At 38.7% G+C, this 19,901-nt stretch overlaps 1 protein-coding gene across 1 annotated transcript; it reads right to left on the bottom strand.

Annotated features, from left to right (window-relative positions):
- Positions 1-1,809: 1,809 nt before the first annotated feature.
- Positions 1,810-16,836, bottom strand: LOC130184979 (myosin heavy chain, fast skeletal muscle-like). The gene is made up of 41 exons (XM_056401129.1): positions 16,671-16,836; positions 16,535-16,571; positions 16,155-16,365; positions 15,914-16,057; positions 15,596-15,752; positions 15,366-15,393; positions 15,129-15,243; positions 14,948-15,040; positions 14,799-14,862; positions 14,602-14,700; positions 14,406-14,509; positions 14,032-14,170; positions 13,299-13,417; positions 13,046-13,195; positions 12,789-12,959; positions 12,388-12,694; positions 11,873-11,946; positions 11,197-11,284; positions 10,855-10,972; positions 10,648-10,771; positions 10,420-10,556; positions 8,956-9,211; positions 8,618-8,860; positions 8,349-8,525; positions 8,034-8,179; positions 7,860-7,950; positions 6,983-7,372; positions 6,693-6,819; positions 6,452-6,570; positions 6,145-6,341; positions 5,874-6,057; positions 5,625-5,790; positions 5,204-5,328; positions 4,760-5,068; positions 4,458-4,661; positions 4,249-4,374; positions 3,541-3,711; positions 3,162-3,266; positions 2,378-2,473; positions 2,060-2,191; positions 1,810-1,921 (listed from the first exon to the last, which is right to left on the bottom strand). Exons 3-41 carry the CDS (start codon positions 16,356-16,358, stop codon positions 1,901-1,903), a joined length of 5,820 nt encoding a protein of 1,939 aa, XP_056257104.1. The 5' UTR covers positions 16,359-16,365; positions 16,535-16,571; positions 16,671-16,836; the 3' UTR covers positions 1,810-1,900.
- Between the last annotated feature and the right edge of the window lie 3,065 nt (positions 16,837-19,901).

Here is a 19,901-nt window from a genome sequence, read left to right on the forward strand (position 1 = left end):
TTAAGAGCTAAATACTGAGGACTTCACACCCTACAAAATAGGCCTATATGTTCAATAAAAATGTGATACTTGATCTCTTATGCTCCTGGCTGTGCTTATTTGGAAGAACTACAAATATAGCTGTCTCCTCAGCAATGTTCTCAATGCTCAGCCATTTGTCACTACTTCAAGTCTTATTGTGGAACAACCTTTGATATAAAACACTCACTTCCTTGGCGGTCCTAAGTCTCCTGTTTGACATAAAGGGCACCATTACTCACAACTCTAAGATGTGAGTCCAGTTTTACAGATAAAATAAATGATTAATGAATAGATCTAATGACGCTTGTATCAATTTAATGCCACTGCTTTCAGATTTATTTAATTCTACTATGTATATATACTCTGTCAAATCATTGTGCAAATTAAAGTAATAACAGAGTGAGAAATTATGTAAAATTACAGAATGGGAACGATGCACAGCCAAAAGACACGATACAAAGCCATTAAACTTGTTAAGTTGTTAACTGAATCTCGAAACAGGGATAAAATCATGTCAATGTATTCTTTTATTGCAGTATAAATAAACTATATAGATTAAGTACATTTTATGAAAATTTCATTAAGAAATACTTTAAAGACAGACTGAACAAACTGGAAAGATTGTTTTTGTCTTAAGTGATTTAAATACCTGACAAATCAAGATACTTATCACATTGCTGCAGAAGATCAGTCAATCCAGTATTGGATGTGAAATATAATTACCAAAAATGGACTAACACAGTCAGAGATAATAAAGGAGTAGGTATTTAAAAACAACAATAGGAGGATTTGGATTCCTTATGTCAGATTATTAAGGATTGTTTTTTAACGTTATTACAAGCAGCTACTAGACTGTAGATCCACAGTACGATTAGTTTCTTAAGTCAGAATTCTGGTGTCAAGTCTTAAGTAAGATTTTATTTTCATTATTATTAAACCAAAAATGCTGTATTTCTTTACATTCCCTTGCATCTTATTGCACATTCAGAAAAGATAAATCGCCTATAAACTGATTTATGATCGATGTTCATTTATACAGTATCAAAACCATAAGCGGAGACGTCACTGCTTATGCTGCAGCACGAGCAGAGGTATCAGTGTGTGTTGAGGTCGACTATTAGGTTTATTTTCATCACAAGACCCCATTCCGACACGTCGCAACATTTGTGTTGAAGCGTATAGAAAAACTGTAAGGTCACTAGGTTGACGGGAACATTATCACCACTTGGCAACGATTTGCAGTTATTGTGACCCAGATGACTTTGACATGATAACAGGCGACAGTTGACAACCATGTTAACAACCGTGTTACTTGAATGAATGATGAAGCTACACTGGCCACATTTAGACACAAAATACAACACTCAGGATCACAGTTGAAGTCCAGTGTTACTGTAAGTTCTTGGATTTACATTATGATTCAAAAGTTCCGATTATTTTCTGTCTCGGAACGTACTTTTAAATTGTCTTATGTAAATGCATGAGCTGAGCTGTAGTTTATAATGCATAATCATGTATTCATTTATAATTTTGTGTACTTAAGGAGCACTTAGTGGCTTTGATAAATGTATCTCTGTATGCAGTTGTTGAAATCGTTTTCTATTGGATTATATTGTAATAAATAATTGAAATACTCCAGACAGTTTAGTCGCTATAGTTGAGAAGCTGCCTGATTTGGATAAAATTGTCAATCTCTCTACAAGCTCTAAGTTAAAGGGTATCACCATTGTATTTGAACTATGTTTGTATTATATCATTTGAATCAAGAATTAAGAGAGGCAAAGACAGTCAATTGCTTGTAGATTTATTTCTTGTTAAACACTCGACAAAAAGATCATATTGTATGATTTCTTGTGCTGTGTCTCGTCTAGACTGATGCTCATTCTTCAGCGTCCTTTCCCTTTAAATCAATACAAAGAGACAGAGAGAAGTTACTTGTCAAAGGACATTGTTAAAATATTCTGTTAAGATACCGAAGTTTCTTGTATCATAATTATTATATCAGAAAATGTAATGATGGCTGAATGAATCAATATACCCTGACGATTTCACGACTCTTGGCTCTCAGCTTGTTGACTTGAGACTCAGCGATGTCAGCACGCTCCTGAGCCTCTTCCAGCTCATGCTGAACCTTCCTGTACCTGGACAGGTGAGTGTTGGCCTGCTCCTCCTGGAAAGCATTAAGTTACAGTGTTACCCTGAACCATCTTGCCGGTTGTATGAAATAAAAAGCCACACGTGCAATAAATCAGCCTGCATCATGCTGTCAGTCGTCTGGTGTTAAGCACACTTGAAGTAAAGGTGTTAGTAGAGTAACACATATTTGGACTGCATGTGTCAAATATTTCACACTCACAGCTTCCTCAGACTGCCTCTTGTAGGATTTCACTTTGAGTTGCAGCTTGTCCACCAGATCCTGAAGTCGGGCGATATTCTTCTTGTCCTCCTCAGCCTAGAGGTAGTGCACAGTATAATATAACTGAGACTAAAACTACAGGGAGGTCCGTCATCCCCTATTGTTTCATGAATATCTTTAAAACCACTTGAGAGCACACAGCACATTCTTATGTACATCTTCCACAATGAAGTGAAGGCATTTCAGAAACTTTGACAAGAGCACAACGGCACACGCTACACATATCGAAGATATGATTCAATGCAACACAGCAGATAAATCTGCGTACCGTCGCTTTCAACACTTGCAGAATGTGAAAAGAGGATCCTTCAGTGCTGCACAGACACTGTCATCTCTGTCAATCAAGTAGTCTGTGAGTGTACATTCAACAGTTCCTCCTCTTTCCAGTTTTTCATAGTGAAAATCTGTGGAACACCTCTATAAATGTCACACATGTGGCATCCTAATATAAGCACATAACTGGATGTATTTATAGCAGGAATTGTAGAGTTTTTATTTTTAGCTGTGGTCTACTCTATATCACCTCAGTATGTCAAGCAGTGTTGGAGCTTCAGCCATATGATGGTGATTCATGCCCTCTAGGGGTTTGAAACACAATGTACATCCATTTTGTTTTTAGAAACACAAATTACAGAAAGAAATTAAAATAATAATATTGAGTTGATTTGTTTAATTACATTTTCAGGTGTACTATATATAAGATTTATGTTTTGGTTCTCCGTACCTGGTAAGTCATTTCCTTCACTCTGCGTTCATATTTACGGACGGCTTTCACAGCTTCAGCTCCACGCTTCTGCTCAGCCTCGACTTCAGACTCGAGCTCTCGAACCTTAACAACAAGAAGTCCAGATCTCATCAGCGTTCAAACAGCAAAGTCATATGATGTAACTGTAATGTGTATTCTTAAGTCAAAAGATTTGTTACATCTGAAAATAGTCCAATATAAATGAACATATGCAGTTTTTTGGGGACATTCGCATCCATATAATCCTCATCAGAGTTGGATATGAATACCCTAAAACTGAAAGTCCTCAATTCAATTGTATTTCAAAAAGTACAGGGATATAGAGCCACAACACAAAAGAAATATGTTGTAGACTTACCCTAGCCTCTAGCTTCTGGAGCTGCTTCTTGCCGCCCTTCATGGCCAGATTCTCAGCCTCATCCAGACGGTGCTGCAGGTCCTTCACTGTCACCTCCAGGTTCTTCTTCATCCTCTCCAAATGACTGCTGGTGTCCTGCTCTTTCTTCAACTCTTCTGCCATCATGGCAGCCTAATCAATCATTAAAAATGCCAATGAGCAGAATGATCAATAGTACGGCCTAATTTGTAAGTCAAATGCAAAACAAAAGGGTAAACTGCAACAGGATACAGTGTTCAGCTGTAAATATAAGGCAACAAGCATGTACTTTAAGTTATAAAGCAATTATAATGTTCATAAAGGCTTATGTCATATTTTGTTTGATCTTCTGTCCTACCCTACCTGTGATTGTCAGCTGTAAGTCTGAAACATTTCAGCTGTTATGTAACCAATCGCCACTGACCGCTGCTAGGATGTATGTATGGCTATTGTTTTTTTAGACATCAAATAAGCTGTCAATGGCTGTCTGAAAGAGTTTTTTCATGACAAACCTTGTATATTTTACTTAATTTAAAATTAGTCATCCATTTCATTTACTCATCCTTTCAAAAACCATGGTACTACTGCTGCTCCAAAGTAACTACTGGAATGTCTCACATGTAACCGTATAAGTAGCTGGGTTTTGAACGAAGCACTAAGTACATGCTAAAATACTAAAACAGAGCTCACATCAGTGATGGCCTTCTTGGCCTTTTCTTCAGCATTTCTTGCTTCCTGAACAGCATCTTCCACTTCACCTTGGATCTGGATAAGGTCAGCCTCCAGCTTCTTCTTGGTGTTGATGAGATTTGTGTTCTAAAAGAAAATATACAGTGGGGTTTTCACATTTACAAAAGTGTCCAATATTTTAAAAATACTCTAAAATACAGTCATAACACCTGAGAGTGCAGCAGTCCCACACGCTCGCTGGCATCAACCAGTTCCTGTTCAGCCACTTTGCGGCCTCTCTCCGTCTGCTCCAGTGCAACTCTCAGCTCCTCAATCTCAGCCAGCATCAGGTTGTTCCTGCGCTCCACCATGGCAACCTGTTCTTTCATGTCTTCCTGACTTCTAATGGCTTCATCAAGGTGCAGTAGAGTGTCCTGAATTTAAGACAATTCCTCAGTTTACATATGTTTACATCTCTCATGTAGCTGTGTTTTGAAGCATATTTATGTGGTTATGCAGATTTATGCCCAACCTTGAGCTGTCCTTGCACGTTTCTCAGCTGTTTCTGGGCTTCAGCTGCCTGGCGGTTGGCATGACTCAGCTGAATCTCCATCTCATTGAGGTCTCCCTCCATCTTCTTCTTGATTCTCAGGGCATCATTTCTGCTCCTGATTTCAGCGTCCAGCGTGCTCTGCATGGTCTCAATCACTCTCTGGCTGTTCCTCTTGATCTGATCAATCTCCTCGTCCTTCTCTGCAAGTTTCCTGTCAATTTCATTTTTCATCTGGGTGAGCTCCAGCTGGACACGCAGTATCTTTGATTCTTCATGCTCCAGTGTAGCCTAAAAAAATGAAATGTAAGAACATTTTCAGAATTTAAGTATTAAGGATTGGTTGCAATTTGTTGACCAGAAAGAGTTGTAGTTACTGAGTTCCCTGTCTGTGTTTGTACTTTGCAAATATGTCGTTTTAAATACCTCCGCTTCCTCTAAGGCAGTTTGGATTTCTGCTTTCTCATTTTCTGCTATCTTTTTCCCCTTCTCCAGTTCATGAATTGTCTTTCCTGATTCACCAATATGTTCAGTCAAATCAGTGATTTCCTCTGTTGGAAAAGAAAAATAAAACAAATATATTAATGTAATACATTAATACAGTAATAATTATTTGTGTTTAGTTTAGTGTTGTAATTAGAGTATTTCTTCAATTCTTTATCTCATTTTCTCCAGTAAGATCAGGCCTGCCATTAAAGCCCAAACAATGTTTGCAAAACAATTGAACTTACATTAATTTTCCATATGGTGTAAATTGTTTATCCTTCATCTTGAATGTGTCATATATTTATTAAAATATCTTTTTCAAAGTAATGTCAACAATCACATGCAGGATTTATCGTCTTACGTTGCAGGTTCTTGTTCTCCCTTTTCAGGGTCTCCAAGTGGTCCAGAGTTTCTTCATAGGAGTTCTTCATCTTGAACAGCTCAGTACTCATTGAGCGAGCCTCCTTCTGAGCTCCCTCCAGCTCTGCCTGGCTCTCCTCATACTTCTGCTTCCACTCAGCCAGAACCTGAACATATTAGACAGAAATTAGAGTGTTTTCTATCAGATCGTGTTTACCAGTCGAACCTGCGTATTAAAAAAATATCTAACCTTGTCAAAGTTCCTTTGCTTCTTGTCGAGGTTAGCAGCTAGAGCATTAGCTCTCTCCACATCGATCATCAGGTCCTCCACTTCACCCTGCAGTCTCTGCTTCGTCTTTTCCAGAGAGGCACATTTTGCGTTCACAGCCTCGATGGACTCCTCAGCATCCTGAAGACGCTGGGCAAGCTTCTTCCTGTTAGAACGTACAGTAAACAGGTTTAATGATCATTTACAGAATCAATGCAGGTGGAAACAGTGTGACTTCAGGACTGTCCATTACTTAGCCTCCTCCAGCTCCTCAGTGCGCTGGATGGCATCAGTCTCGTATTTGGTTCTCCACTGAGCCACCTCGCTGTTGGCCTTGGACAGTGCACGCTGCAGCTCAGCCTTGGCCTCCTGCTCCTCCTCATACTGCTCTCTGAGCAGGTCGCAGTCATGACGGGATGACTGAACAGAATGAGCCAGGGCGTTCTTGGCCTAATGATCATATGATGCAAATTTATCGCACATATTTTTACATTATCATCATTACTAAGAAATAAACATGGGCATTTGTAGCTGCATTCAGCAAGAGTGTGATGCAGTACCTTGACTTCTTCCTCGAGGTGCCTTTTGAGCTCCTCAATCTGATGAATATAAGCCTGTTTGCCCCTTGTAAGCTGTGAAACAAGAGACTCCTTTTCCTCCAACTGACGACCAACTTCCCCTGATTGGAATCAAACAAAAATAATTTCCTCAGCGTCTTTATTTAGTGATTTGTGTTGCTCTATTGTTTTGTGAAACATTGCAGGTTCTGTTTTTATCTTAAATCCCAGATGCTGCACTCACCATTTTCAGTCATAAGTCTTGATCTCTGAACATTAATTTCATTTAACTGACGCATATGCTCTTCATTCTTGGTCTTCAGTTCACTTAGTTGATCCTCAAGAGAACGGCACATTTTCTCCAAGTTACCCTAGAGACATAAACAACATACTTACAATATACAACAATATACAACATACATACTAAAATCTGTAGTAAAGTCCACCATAGTCATAATACTTCTGTACAAAATATAAAGCTTGAATTACTGTAATTATTATTCTTTTATTAAAAGAATCACTTGTAGATTTTACTTTTGATTTGGCGATAGACTCCATATTGCTGCTGAGGTCATCGATCTCCATCTTGAATTCACTTTTCTCTTTCTCCAGCTTCTGTTTGACTCTCTGGAGGTTATCGATCTGTTCCCCCAGCTCTGCCACACTGTCAGCCTGCTTCTTGCGCAGAGCTGCCGAGGTGGCCTCGTGCTGCAGGGTGGATTCTTCAAGATCACGACGCAGCTTCTGAAACTCTGCCTCGCGCTTCTTGTTCATCTCAATCTGTACAGATGTTGCTCCACCAGCTTCTTCGAGCCTCTCGCTGATCTCCTCAAGTTCCCTGGAGAGATCAGACCTCTGCTTCTCTACCTTGGCTCGAGCAGCCCTCTCAGCCTCAATCTCCTCCTCCAGCTCCTCAATGCGAGCCTGTGATGTAAAGTCATGTTTAAGTGTGCTGCAAGCTGAACCCTTACTTCAAATGTTCATTACTTTGAGTGACAGTACGTCTGAAGTTGCTTTTTGGGTCTCTGACCAAATCGTAAATCATATTATTGAAAAACGAGACAATTACTCATAATACAGAGAAAATAAACAGCCTTTCTGTTCTGACAGTAAACCACAGGACACTTCAAAGTCCCAACTGAAGTTTATACTGATAAGGTTATGATTTTTTTTTTTTTTAAAGAAAAATACTGTTTTCTTCTCACCAATCCTAAGTGTTTGTTCGAATTTTTCAAACGGCTTATTTATAAAGATGTAAATGCACCAAAAAGGTTGCAAGATTTTTTTTATAATTTTAGTGAGTGTAAAATAACTGCACCTGAATTACATTGTCCATCCATCAGTCACCATCACTAACAAACGTTCAACAAAATTTGCCTCCACAAAGTCCAAACTGATATTTACACATTACCTGCAATTCCTTGATTTTCTTATGAAGCTGAACACTAATTCCCTGTTCATCTTCTATCTTGCTGAGAAGCTGGCTGATCTCAAAGTCCCTCCTTTAATAAGAAAAACAATGTTAGCTGAACACTTGATTTTAGAAATTTTGGGGGTCATAATTTAAATTCCCATCTTTACACACTTCTTTATTTTCTCCTCAGACTGCTGCTTGTCGTTCTCCAGATCCATTATGGATTCATGGGCCAGTTTCAGATCTCCTTCAAGCTTCCTTTTCACTCGCTCAAGATCCATACGGAGCTTCCTCTCCTGTTCCAAGGAACCTTCGAGCTAGGCAGTCACACATACAGTAGCGTAATGAGTATCAATGGAAATATTTCAACCAGTCTCAGTATCTGCAAGCATGCACAAATTATCTAAACTGTCAGTTTTAATTATTTGCATCCAAAACGCACATTTAATACAGAAACATTTTCTTCAAACACATATATAAACTCACATCATCCACTTGCTGCTCCAGCTTGGTCTTGGCCTTTGTCAGAGTGTTGACTTTGTCTTCCTCTGCCTGCAGATCATCAAGGACCTGCTGATGGGCCTCCTGGAGGGCTTTCTTCTCTTTGGTCAACTTGACAATGGTCTCATCTTGAGCAGTCATTTCCTCAACCAGGTTTTTAACCTAAAGAGTTTTAATAAATTAAATTTTTTAATATTTGATCAAAGTATATTTAAAATGCACACAGTTGAATAAACTGAAATGATGACTGTCACCTTGTTCTCAGTGGCGTGTTTCTCCTTTTCCACCTTCGCCAGGGTGAGCTCCAGGTCATCAATGTCCTTCTTCAACTCAGAGCACTCATCCTCCAGCTTCCTCTTCTTTGCAGTCAACTCAGCGTTGATTTCCTCCTCATCCTCCAGCCTCTCAGCCGTCTCTTTGACTTTGGCCTCAAGCTGGATTTTTGCTTTAATGAGCCCCTCACACCTTTCCTCAGCATCAGCGAGGTTTTCACTTTCCTAGATTTACAATGAAATACAATAAAATAACATTTAGTCAACTGTAAAACCCAGGATCTCAGAAGTAACACATTTCCTCTTTCTACTTAACTTACAGACTGAACTTGCAGATGCAAGTCATTCTTCTCCTGCAGGAGAGAAACCATCTTCTCCTCCAGTTCTTTCTTCTTGGCCAGGGCCTTTGCTAGCTCCTCTTTGGTCCTTTCAAAGTCCTCTTTCATTTGGGCCATCTCTTTCTCAGTCTCTGCACTCTTCAGCAGAGGCTTTATTCTGAAGTACAGCTTCATCCATGGCCAGGTTTTGACATTCATGAATGAGCGGATGTTGTACTGGATGGAATAAATTGCCTCTCTGGTGATACAAGACAAAGAAAGAAAGGTTTCTTCTCTTGTTTGGTTTTATAGAATATACATGCACATATTAAAGACAGTTGAGTGAGACTTTTTCTTACTGCAGCAGTATCAGCCCTTACTTCCATTATTGAGGCTAGAAATACAGTTTATGGGCTTAACAATATAACACAGTGGAAACATGTTACAGTGTTATTGACCTCAGGGACCAAGCCTTAGCTGAGGAGCTCCTAGTCAATAAAGGAAGAGACATCAAACAGTGCACCACATATGAACCCTAAGAACTGGCAACCCCAGTTTATCCACCTCCTCTCTGATCTCCACCGTAGGAAAGAGATCATGTGGTCTACTTTATACACACTTTTAACTGCATTGTGTCTGAATGGTGCTGCCTAAATAAACTTGCCCTCCCTGACAACAAATTAATAAAGACAAAAATTATTTTCTTCTGAGTCTCTGATATTCCACAGCTTCACACACAACTGTCTGGTGTTAATTAACTGTGTTCAATATCCAGATATCTTTGGTCCAGCAAGTAACCTTTTTCCCTGGGAGTCCCTTGTCCCTACACTACAGAGCTCAAACTCGGTGACTGAAAACAAAGAGGTAATGACACGTGGCGGGCTAATCCGATGCCAAAGAGATAACCAGTAGCTTGCACTTGCTATGCTGCTGAATGAACCATGTGTTAAGTAACGAATCAAAATGATAAAAGCTTAAGTATCATTATGTGCAATACCTATGGAGATTTTAGTAAGAAATCTGTCCAAAATGATTCATGTCATCCATTCTTATGCTCTGTAATGCTATTGGAGCGGCTCCTCTGTCTCCCTGGATCTCATTAGGATGTCAGACATATGCTTTTTCCATCACTGCCACAGTACTGACTGTACTGAATATTAGCTAGGAGCAACCACTTTGAAGCAACCCCACATATCCATAAAAACACCAGGTCAGAGTCAACAGCAAGCCAGTCCTCCAGTAATTGCACTGACAATTATATTTATAGGAAAGTCTGAACAATATGCTGCTGCAACAACTACCATAACCTGCACTACATTATGTAAACCACGTACAGTATCTTGAAAACTGTATCATCCCATATATGTATATAAGAAATATTTTTAATAGCCTATCAAAAATTTCATTTCATTTTTTTTCAAATGCTCTACATGACAGCTTATTTATAATATAAAATCATAAACCAACCTTCTTGCCATCATCTTGACAAATTCTCGTCTCATGAGGAAACCCCTGCAGAGAGCCTGAGTCATTGTGACCAGCGCGACTAGTTTTTCATCTCTCATCTCCTCAAGTGTACCCAGTAGTCCAGCCTTGAAGAATACCTATCCATCGATACAATGGCAATGACTTAACCAAAAAAAAATTAAAATTTATTTTACCGTTTCATGATTGTAATTGAGTCTCTTTATTTACCTTGGTATGGCCAAATCTGTACTGTGATTTGTCCACGCTTATGGATTCCAGTAGTTTCTCTGAGGCCTTCTTGTTGTCAATGAATTGCCCCTCAGGGATGACACTAGCATTCAATACTTTGTATCTGAAAGGATTGACTTGAATCAGATCATCTAGAAAGCAGAATCATCATATGTCGACTAACGGGTACCTAAGTAGCTACTGTACCTCTGCTTGAAGTCACCATAGAGGATTCTGCTGGGGAAACCTTTCCTGCAGATCCTGATGCCTTCCAGCACACCGTTACACCTCAGCTGGTGGATGACCAGGAAGTTCTCCATAAGACCTTAAATAGTAAGAGTACTGTTTAGGCGACTATGGGTCTGACAAGCTAATCATACCGTAGGTGAATGAATTAATAAGTATTCCAATGAGTTATGGGCTCATGAGATGATTATAAAACTGCATGAAGACCTCTCTCATAGGAGCTGTGTTGAGGAAATGAGACTTGCATGCTATTCGTGTACAGTGTACACTTTTGTTAGTAGACGTGACTTTTTTGGGACCTACCTGGTGTTTTTGATTCATTGGGAATTAAACAGCGCACAAAATGTGGGTGCGTGCTCCTTAAGTTGGTCATCAGCTTCCCCAGGTTTTCCTGGTGACAGACAAAACATTTTGAATTTGAATTTCTTTCCCAAACAATTACATAAAACATTAACATGACTACATTACCCAACATGTTTCATAACCTTTAGATAACATAACCCCACAGCACAAAAAATACAAATGTTGGCGGATAAATGAGCTTAACATTGAAGTTTTAATTTGTAAAGGTTAAAAAGTTTGGTGGTATATCTGAACTTATATATATCACAACTGAAATATGTTTTTGTTTGTATAGTTTTTTGTTTTACCTCAAAGAATTTGTGTTTTTAATAAATAATTATGTAATTATGTTAATAAATGTTTTAGAAATCTGAATGAATCCAGACCACCCATGTTGGACAGTCTTCCTAATTAATACAACACCTTCATCTGCAGCAATGTGCATTTAGGTAACGAAGAAGGCCTGCTACAAATCTCTGGTATTAACAAGTCACAGATGTTCTATAGTCATGTTCCTTGTGTAATGCTTGGCATTAGGATCTCTGACTATGAACAACCCTGTGCACTGTTTACACACAATCATATGTGTTACTATTGAAAAGTGAGTATAAAACATATTTGTAAAAATAAAAATTACCCTGAAGAGAGCCGACACCGTCTGGAAGGAACCACCCTTCTTCTTGCCACCACCCTTCTTTCCACCTTTAGCATCTGTAAAAAGCATTTACAGTTTTATTTTTATTTTACATCCTCATTTTGCACTTTGGTAAGTATGATGGTCATTCAATCACTTTTTAGGAAACACAGAAGTTGAAAACTATTGTGGATCCCAGAAAGAGGCTGAGCGCTGTGCTTTTAACTTTCTCTCTGAGCGATCATTTCACAAGTGCATACAGCTGAAATCACAGCACAGTCTATGTCTTTAATTTATGTGTTTGTTGATGTGATGTTGCTTTTTTAAAATCAAGATTTTAGCCGTGTAGAGCAGCAGCTTGGAAATAATGTAGAAGTTAACATGCAGTCTTAATAGGCCTTTTGAGTCACTATTTCAAACTTGTTCTGTTGTCTGACAACAGAAACAGAAAAAACATGTAATTAAGAACAGCTTTATTGGGAATTCTGCTTGTATATGTGAGCATGAAAAAACACTACCGTCTGATCCGGCATGTGCTGCATAGAGGTGACCCAGCAGTTTGACTGAAGACTTCTGGTAGAGCTGAACCACTGAGTCGTTCAGGGGATCCTTGTTCTTGTCCAGCCAGCCAAGGACATTGTAATCAACAGTGCCAGCATAGTGCACCAGAGAGAAGTGGGCCTCAGCTTTGCCTTTGGCAGGTTTTGGTTTCTGGAAGGGGGCACTTTTCCCAAGATGCTGGTCGTACATTTTGTTCTTGAAGGTCATGTCTGTTGCCTTGGGGAACATGCACTCCTCTTCAAGGATGGAGAAAATGCCCATTGGCTGTTGATAATTAAACAAAATGAAATTCTGCACTGCCATATTATGGTGGAGAAAATACATTTTTCTTCATTATTGAAAATCTCTTCTGTAGTACCTTCTCAATAAGCTCAATGCAGGCAGCCAAATCCATGCCAAAGTCAATGAACTCCCATTCAATTCCCTCTTTCTTGTACTCTTCTTGCTCCAGGACAAACATGTGGTGGTTGAAAAACTGTTGCAGTTTTTCATTGGTGAAGTTGATGCACAGCTGCTCCAAGCTGTTGAACTTGAAATAAGAAAGATGATAAATGGCCAAACGTTAATTGTGCTGCTGCACTCTGCACGAACAAGTGCTGTGTGTAGTTAACTTACATCAAAGATTTCAAACCCAGCAATGTCTAAGACACCGATGAAGAAGTTTCTGGGCTGCTTGGTATCCAGCATCTCATTGATTCTGACGACCATCCACAAGAACATTTTCTCATAGACAGACTTGGAGAGAGCCATGACGGAATTATGCACCTAAAGATGGAAAGAGTTGGAGTTCTGGTTATGCAAGACAAGTGGTATTTTCATATTAATTAATACATTTATGTTCCTATACTAATATCTGTATGTAAATTACCTGTGGCACAGTTTGACCTTTAACCACCATTTCATTGCCGACCTTGACCCTTGGGTAACACAGTGCCTTGAGCATATCAGCAGAGTTCAGACCCATGAGGTAGGCGATTTTATCAGCCTCTGATAAAAAACAGAAACCACAAAGATTAACACATATTGCTAAAAGATGTTTCCAAGTTACAAAGGTGATTGGTGATGGTATGAGAATCTACAGTATTTTTACAAAATCCATCCATTCAGCCTGTGCTGCTTAGGTGGATCAAGGCCACAGTGACTTCAAGCTAAGCAGAGTAGCAGTGACATCATCGACATTGCCAAATCCTCAGGCTGCTCCTGGGGAATCCTGAGCCAATCCCAGGCATCCAGCATGTTCTCGGTCTGCCCGAGGGTCTACTGCCAGTTGAGTGTGCTCAGAGGACATTACTTAGAAAAGCATCTGGGAGGTATCTTTAACTGGCTTCTTTCAGTGCAAAGGACCAGCAGGTCCACTCTGATCTCCCTCCAGTTACCTGATTTCATTACCTGGCCTTCAGCCAAGAAACCCTGAAACACTCTAGACACCCTAACTTTTACAATGCAACTATTCTCAATAGTAGAAACATAAATGAATATACAAACACTACTGTATGTGTGAAACTGGATCTCTGATTATAGGACACAGTTAAAAAGAATACAGGATATTGGTAAAAAATAAATTGCTCCAACTATAATATTAAGAAATTTTACTCATTTACCCTCAGTGCCATCAGGCTCAGCCTGCTCTTCACGCTGCTTTTGCTTGAACTTCATGTTTCCATGATGCATCACAGCTCCAGTCAGCTTGTAAATACTCATCTTCTCCTCTGATGTGAAGCCCAGGATGTCAATGGCAGTCTGTAGAATGAATCATCAAAAAAACAGATCTGTTGAAAACTGTTCCTCTCAGGTCATCTCCAGTAAGAAACCCTTCGTTACACAGAAAGGTTTACTTGTTCATTGTGAGTTATCAGTTGCTAAAAGACACCATCATTGACATAATCTAAGAAATCCTTACATCAGGTGTGATATTTAATCCCTTTAAAGTTAGTGTAACTTTTAATCTTTCTGATTTTGCAGCGTGTCTACTCACATCAGTGGCGATGAATTCTTCTATGTCATCGATACTCTTGACAGTGATTTCACCATGACTGACCATGGGAAAGTCGTAAGGGTTGGTGGTGATGAGGAGACCCTCTGAAAAATATGGATTTTATTTCATTATACAGATTCAGGTAAAGCACGCATTTATTCGATAAATGTATATATTGTATGGCTAAATTGCTCACCTATCAGCTCAGGTTTGTGGCCTGTCATGATCTGATAGAAGATGTGGTAGCTCCTCTCAGCAGACAGCTGGAACGTCACTCGAGACTTCTCCAGCAGATCTGTCAATCACACAGTTAGACACCGGTCAGTTCTGCTCAACGAACAGAGGGTACGAGAACAAACTAAGGTTTGTGTGCTGTGCCACATCTAGCCTTACATGTTTCAATGTCTGCTGAGGCCAACTTCCCAGTTGTTCCGAAGTGGATTCTGATAAATTTACCCTATTCAAAAGAAAACTGTGAATTAGGATTATTACTTCTTAAAAACTGATATTGTGCGAAAAGACTCAGGTTAGCAAACACTTACAAAGCGGGATGAGTTGTCATTCCTCACAGTTTTGGCATTTCCATAAGCCTCCAGCAGTGGGTTAGCTGCAATGATCTGATCCTCCAGCGACCCCTGAAAATGATGTTCCATGGTGTGTCTTAGTATTTTCTTATATTCATTTTCATAAATATCATCATGTACAGTATATTACATTATTTACCTGCATTTTTCCAGCAACTTGCTCAGCAGCTTTTTTTCCTGAAGCCACTGCGATTGTCGCAAAGTACTGGATGACACGTTTGGTGTTGACAGTCTTTCCTGCACCGGATTCTCCACTAGAATTAATTATATGACACATTTGTTAGTGTAAGTCAGACATAATAGTAGTAATAATAGTACAGAAATAATCAGTCTAAGTTATATTAGTCAAAATTTGCTCTCTTTAGTGTTGACTTACGTAATCAGGATTGACTGATTCTCACGATCTGTTGAGAGAATGCAGTTTGAACACTTATGCTGTATTATTGCATCCATTTATCATGAACAGTGAGACTATATGATATTTTATATTACAGCAGTCAGGGTGTGCCCATAGGTTGCAAGTTTACCGATTACAACAATCTAAAACACTGTATAATTTTCAAAGGTTGGTTTCTCTGAAAGAGCGGCTTATAAAATGATTAATACCTTGGAGCATGAACTGATAGGCATTGTCAGAGATGGAGAAGATGTGGGGTGGAGCCTCAATCCTCTTTTTCCCTCTGTATCCTGCTACAACCACTGCATCATACACTGGGAGCCACTTGTAGGGGTTCACAGTGACGCAGAACAGCCCTGAGTAGGTCTGTTTTAAGAAGAGGATATTTAAATATAGTGTGACCTCCATGTTTACAATATCTATCTATCTATCTATCTATCTATCTATCTATCTATCTATCTATCTATCTATCTATCTATCTATCTATCTATCTATCTATCTATCTACAGTATTTAAACTGGTCTTACATAGATCATCCATGCTGCATAGCGCTCTTTGAGGTTATACAGCACAGACGGCTCACTGAGGTGGGTCATCATGGCCATGTCCTCAATCTTGTCGAACTTTGGAGGGTTCATGGGGAAGATGTCATCATCCTTTACAGTTAGAGTCTGCCCCCAAAACAAAGTAAGATTAGTACTGAAAGTGTCAGCATCATCATGAGAATATGTAGTCATTACTTTCACTTGTGTCATTGCATCTACATACCTTCCCACCCTTAATTTCCACGGTGGCTTTGCCACCCTCCTTCTTCACTACTTTACCCTTCACATACATTTCAGCAGGCTCAGTCACAAAGTAGGCTGTTTTGGCATCAAAGGGAGTGTTTTGAGCCTCTATTCTCTCCCTTTCAGGTTTCCGGAGGTATATGGCTGCCGGGCCAAAACACTCCATTTCTGGGTCCCCACTCATGGTGCGTCTGTTGAAAAAAAATAAGAATTACTACTACTACTATTAATATTTTTATTTGAGAGAAAGATCATTTAAGATTGGTTTCTATAAAATAAAAAAGTGCATGGCTTATTAATACATTTTTAATTTGATTTTTTTTTTTTTTTTTTCATTTAAGTCACATGAATCTCATTTACCTTTTTGATGCCAAGTGATGCAGTTGCTGTGTGGATACTACAAAAGTCAAATTCAAATTAGAAGTAGACAAAAAACTCACAAAGCAGATTAATGAATAAACCACAGATCACAGTTAAAGCGTGATAGAGGACTTACCTCCTCTGGCAGCCTATCAGTCCAAAACTTTGGTGGAGCCTGGGAGCGCCGCTTTTATACTGAAATCGCTGGCCACCATGCAGGAGCAGCCCTCCTGTTAAGGTCACTGAGCTTGTCTAAGAAGAATGGTATGAGATAGCTGCCCAATCTCATCATCGCCACTGGTGTCACCTTATCCTACATAATACAAAAACAAACATTGAGCTAAACCCCAGATCAAAATCATTAATTCTTGTCCAAAAACTAACCAGTAGGCTTCGACTATGCATTTTAACATGTAAACATGCCATACTTTGTGCACAGTGGTTCTACTAGAAGGAATAAATGCTATATAATGTATTTCAAGAAATATTTTATTTTATATCTTATATAAATGAAAATTAGGAATTAAGCTGTTACTCAAAATCTTTGTGAATGTGCACCACATATTCATTTTGACAGGATTTTGGTCTCCATCTGCAAAGACACATTTGACATTGTTTCAAACATCTCTTGAGCAGAGGCTCAAGTGTTTAGTTGAAGCTAATTTAAGATCCATTATGGTCCATTATACTGTTGTGCTTTCTCCCCAAAGAAAGATGACACCTAGGATGCTGTGAAAAGTATTCTCTTGTGGTGTGATTCAGTTGCAATAAAAGGTGACATTCAATATGTCTGGCATTTCTTTCCAGTCTTATTAGGACTTAAAGCAAATATAGCCTCCAGTTCAAAAATATCCAAGCCTTACTTATTGCAATTGTTTACAAATGCATTGAACGCTTCAGTTAATTACATGTCAGATGTATTTCAGCATCCTATTACTAAGCACCTAAGAAAAATGTGTACGCTGTGAAGCTCCGTATTCCTGGCTCAGACTAACAGTATTGTGACTAGGTCATAATCTAATCCAGTTGAATTTAGTTTTGTATCGTGGTAAGTAGACACAACAGAGGTTTGTTGTTGGTTCTCTTCCTCTTTAGTTTGATGAGTTTTATGGGTCACTGGTCATGGTTTAATTCCTGCAGGAGCCTCTGATGCTGCAAATAGGTATGCTTTAATTGTCTGCGAAATGAGGTATGTGTAACTGTGTGGTTCTTTGCATTCAAAGCTAATATAGTTAGAATATAAAGAAATTAGCTTTACTGCAAATTTCCCAACTGTGGGACTAATAAAGGAATATCTTATCTCTTATCTTTCTTAACTATTGGTGGTTGCAGCGTGCTGTGTGCTAGTGGAACACAATGCTAGCAGTGATCAGATGAACCTAAGTGCTTTGCACATTTCAGTCAGACTAAATGTAATCTTTAAAAACCAAAACGTTTTTAGGAAAATTCAACTTTTTTCAACATGACTATTAATATACATCATCATTTACATCCAGAGTATATGTTCCTGGGGGGATAAAGTAAACATATAGAGATCAAAATATGTAAGAACAACTAAATTAACACATGATAATTTTTCTTCTTGATTTTTTTTTAGTTTAGTTGTGTGGAATAGGTCGTGTTGTGTTGTGCCAGTACTGTAAAAGATATTGTGCTATTAACGTATGTTATTCAGCAACCAAGAGAAGATGAGGTAGGGAAAGCTGGTAAAAGATTTTGCTCTATTCTAGATAATTAAGACCCTGAGAAGCTCATATGTACATATGAGATCCAGAGTTATCTGACCAGTGCAGCTGCTGTAATTTCACATGACCCACACAAAAACATAGCCTATATAATTCTCTATACTGGCACTTACAGAATGCTCTATTTTCTGAATTGCTTCATTTATAGGTTTTCAATTGTATCTTATGTATTAATAAATAACAAGTAGAACAAATAATCAACTGCAAATATTTGTTTAAATGAAACAATTAACAACTTCTTCAGATAATAGACCACCTGTTGGTTTTCTGTAAACACTGTCAAGTCTTCAGGGTGGCCAAGACATTTCTGAACTCACCAAATACTCCCTTGAGTGTGATAAATAAGACATCTCTGTGCAGGTGTTACGCAGCACACTGAGGATTTTGTTTGTGTTTGTGTGCATGTGTGTATGGTTTGTGTTACCATTTACTCTTGTGTGAGAGAGAAATTCAAATTAGTTAGGAGAGAAAGGGAGCGAGGAAAAGAGAGATATACAATGGCACTTTTCTTTGTGGTTTTCTTGAGTCGACACCAAAAAGTTATGACTGCGTTTGTTTTACTGAAGGCAGCAAGTTCAGGTAAGTCGAATACTTAAAATACATGTACCAAGTGGGCCTTTCTGTTTACACCTGTGAAATATGCTGTACTTATTATGGTACTGTTTTCATTTATAAGTATGGGACATAGTATTGAAGTTGTTACCTGTAAAGGTTATAACTCTGACAACAGGCATGATTTTATTTATTGATTAATTTGCTGTTTGCCGTTTATGTGGAGACTGCATCATAAATGAAAATTATACCATCAGTCTTCATCTCATCAAAGTCAGAATGATACTGACATTGTAAAATGATACAGCCACACTTTATAAAAGTATTCAACATACAGTAATGGCTTTTTGTTGATATGTGATGCAGTGATGGAGCACGCTGAACTCCCTGATCTGGCCTGAGAGTGAATGCTTGAAGCTTGAACTGTTTTTAAGATAGGGACATCAATTGTAGCCAAGTAACTTTCCCCTTCTCCTTCTCAGTTTGTTGGTCTAATATTCTACACATTTAACTGCATAAAGAAATATTCAAATCTCAGTACTTGCATACCAGTATGCAGTAGATTAATTGGCATGGTGTACTGAAAACTACTTAACAATAATTGTATCATATTGATACAATCAGTATCAAACTAGAATTACTGACTCAGAGTTGTATGCTTCCACCAACCAGTCAAGTTGCAGGAAATATGGTCACAATCTCCCCTTCCTGAGTTACAGCGCTGAATAATGGCCAGAAGTGTTTTTGCAGAACATTCTGATTTCACAGTGAAGTTGACCTTTGACCGTTTGGATAATATCATCACTTCATCATTTTATCCCATTAGACATTTGTGTAAAATTGTGTCATAATTAGTGTATGACCTGTGACCTTGACCTATGACCACCAAAATCGAATCAGTTCATTCTTGACTCCAAGTGAACTTTTGTACCAAATTTGAAGCGATTCCCTCAAGGCGTTACTTAGGGTTCAGGAGAATGGTATGTACGTACGGATGGATGGACAACCTGAAAACATAATGCCTCCGGCCATAACTGTCGCCGGCACATAGTAACAAGTAGCCCTTGATA

This window comes from Seriola aureovittata, chromosome 2, assembly GCF_021018895.1.
Source record: "Seriola aureovittata isolate HTS-2021-v1 ecotype China chromosome 2, ASM2101889v1, whole genome shotgun sequence".
NCBI lineage: Eukaryota > Metazoa > Chordata > Actinopteri > Carangiformes > Carangidae > Seriola > Seriola aureovittata.

Coding starts and splice junctions, on each gene's coding strand:
- LOC130184979 (XM_056401129.1), bottom strand. CDS start 16,358: ATGAGTGGGGACCCAGAAATGGAGTGTTTTGGCCCGGCAGCCATATAC. Junction 15,244..15,365: donor AATCAGTCAATCCTGATTAC/GTAAGTCAACAC, acceptor AATTAATTCTAG/TGGAGAATCCGGTGCAGGAA. Junction 15,041..15,128: donor AAGTTGCTGGAAAAATGCAG/GTAAATAATGTA, acceptor CATCATTTTCAG/GGGTCGCTGGAGGATCAGAT.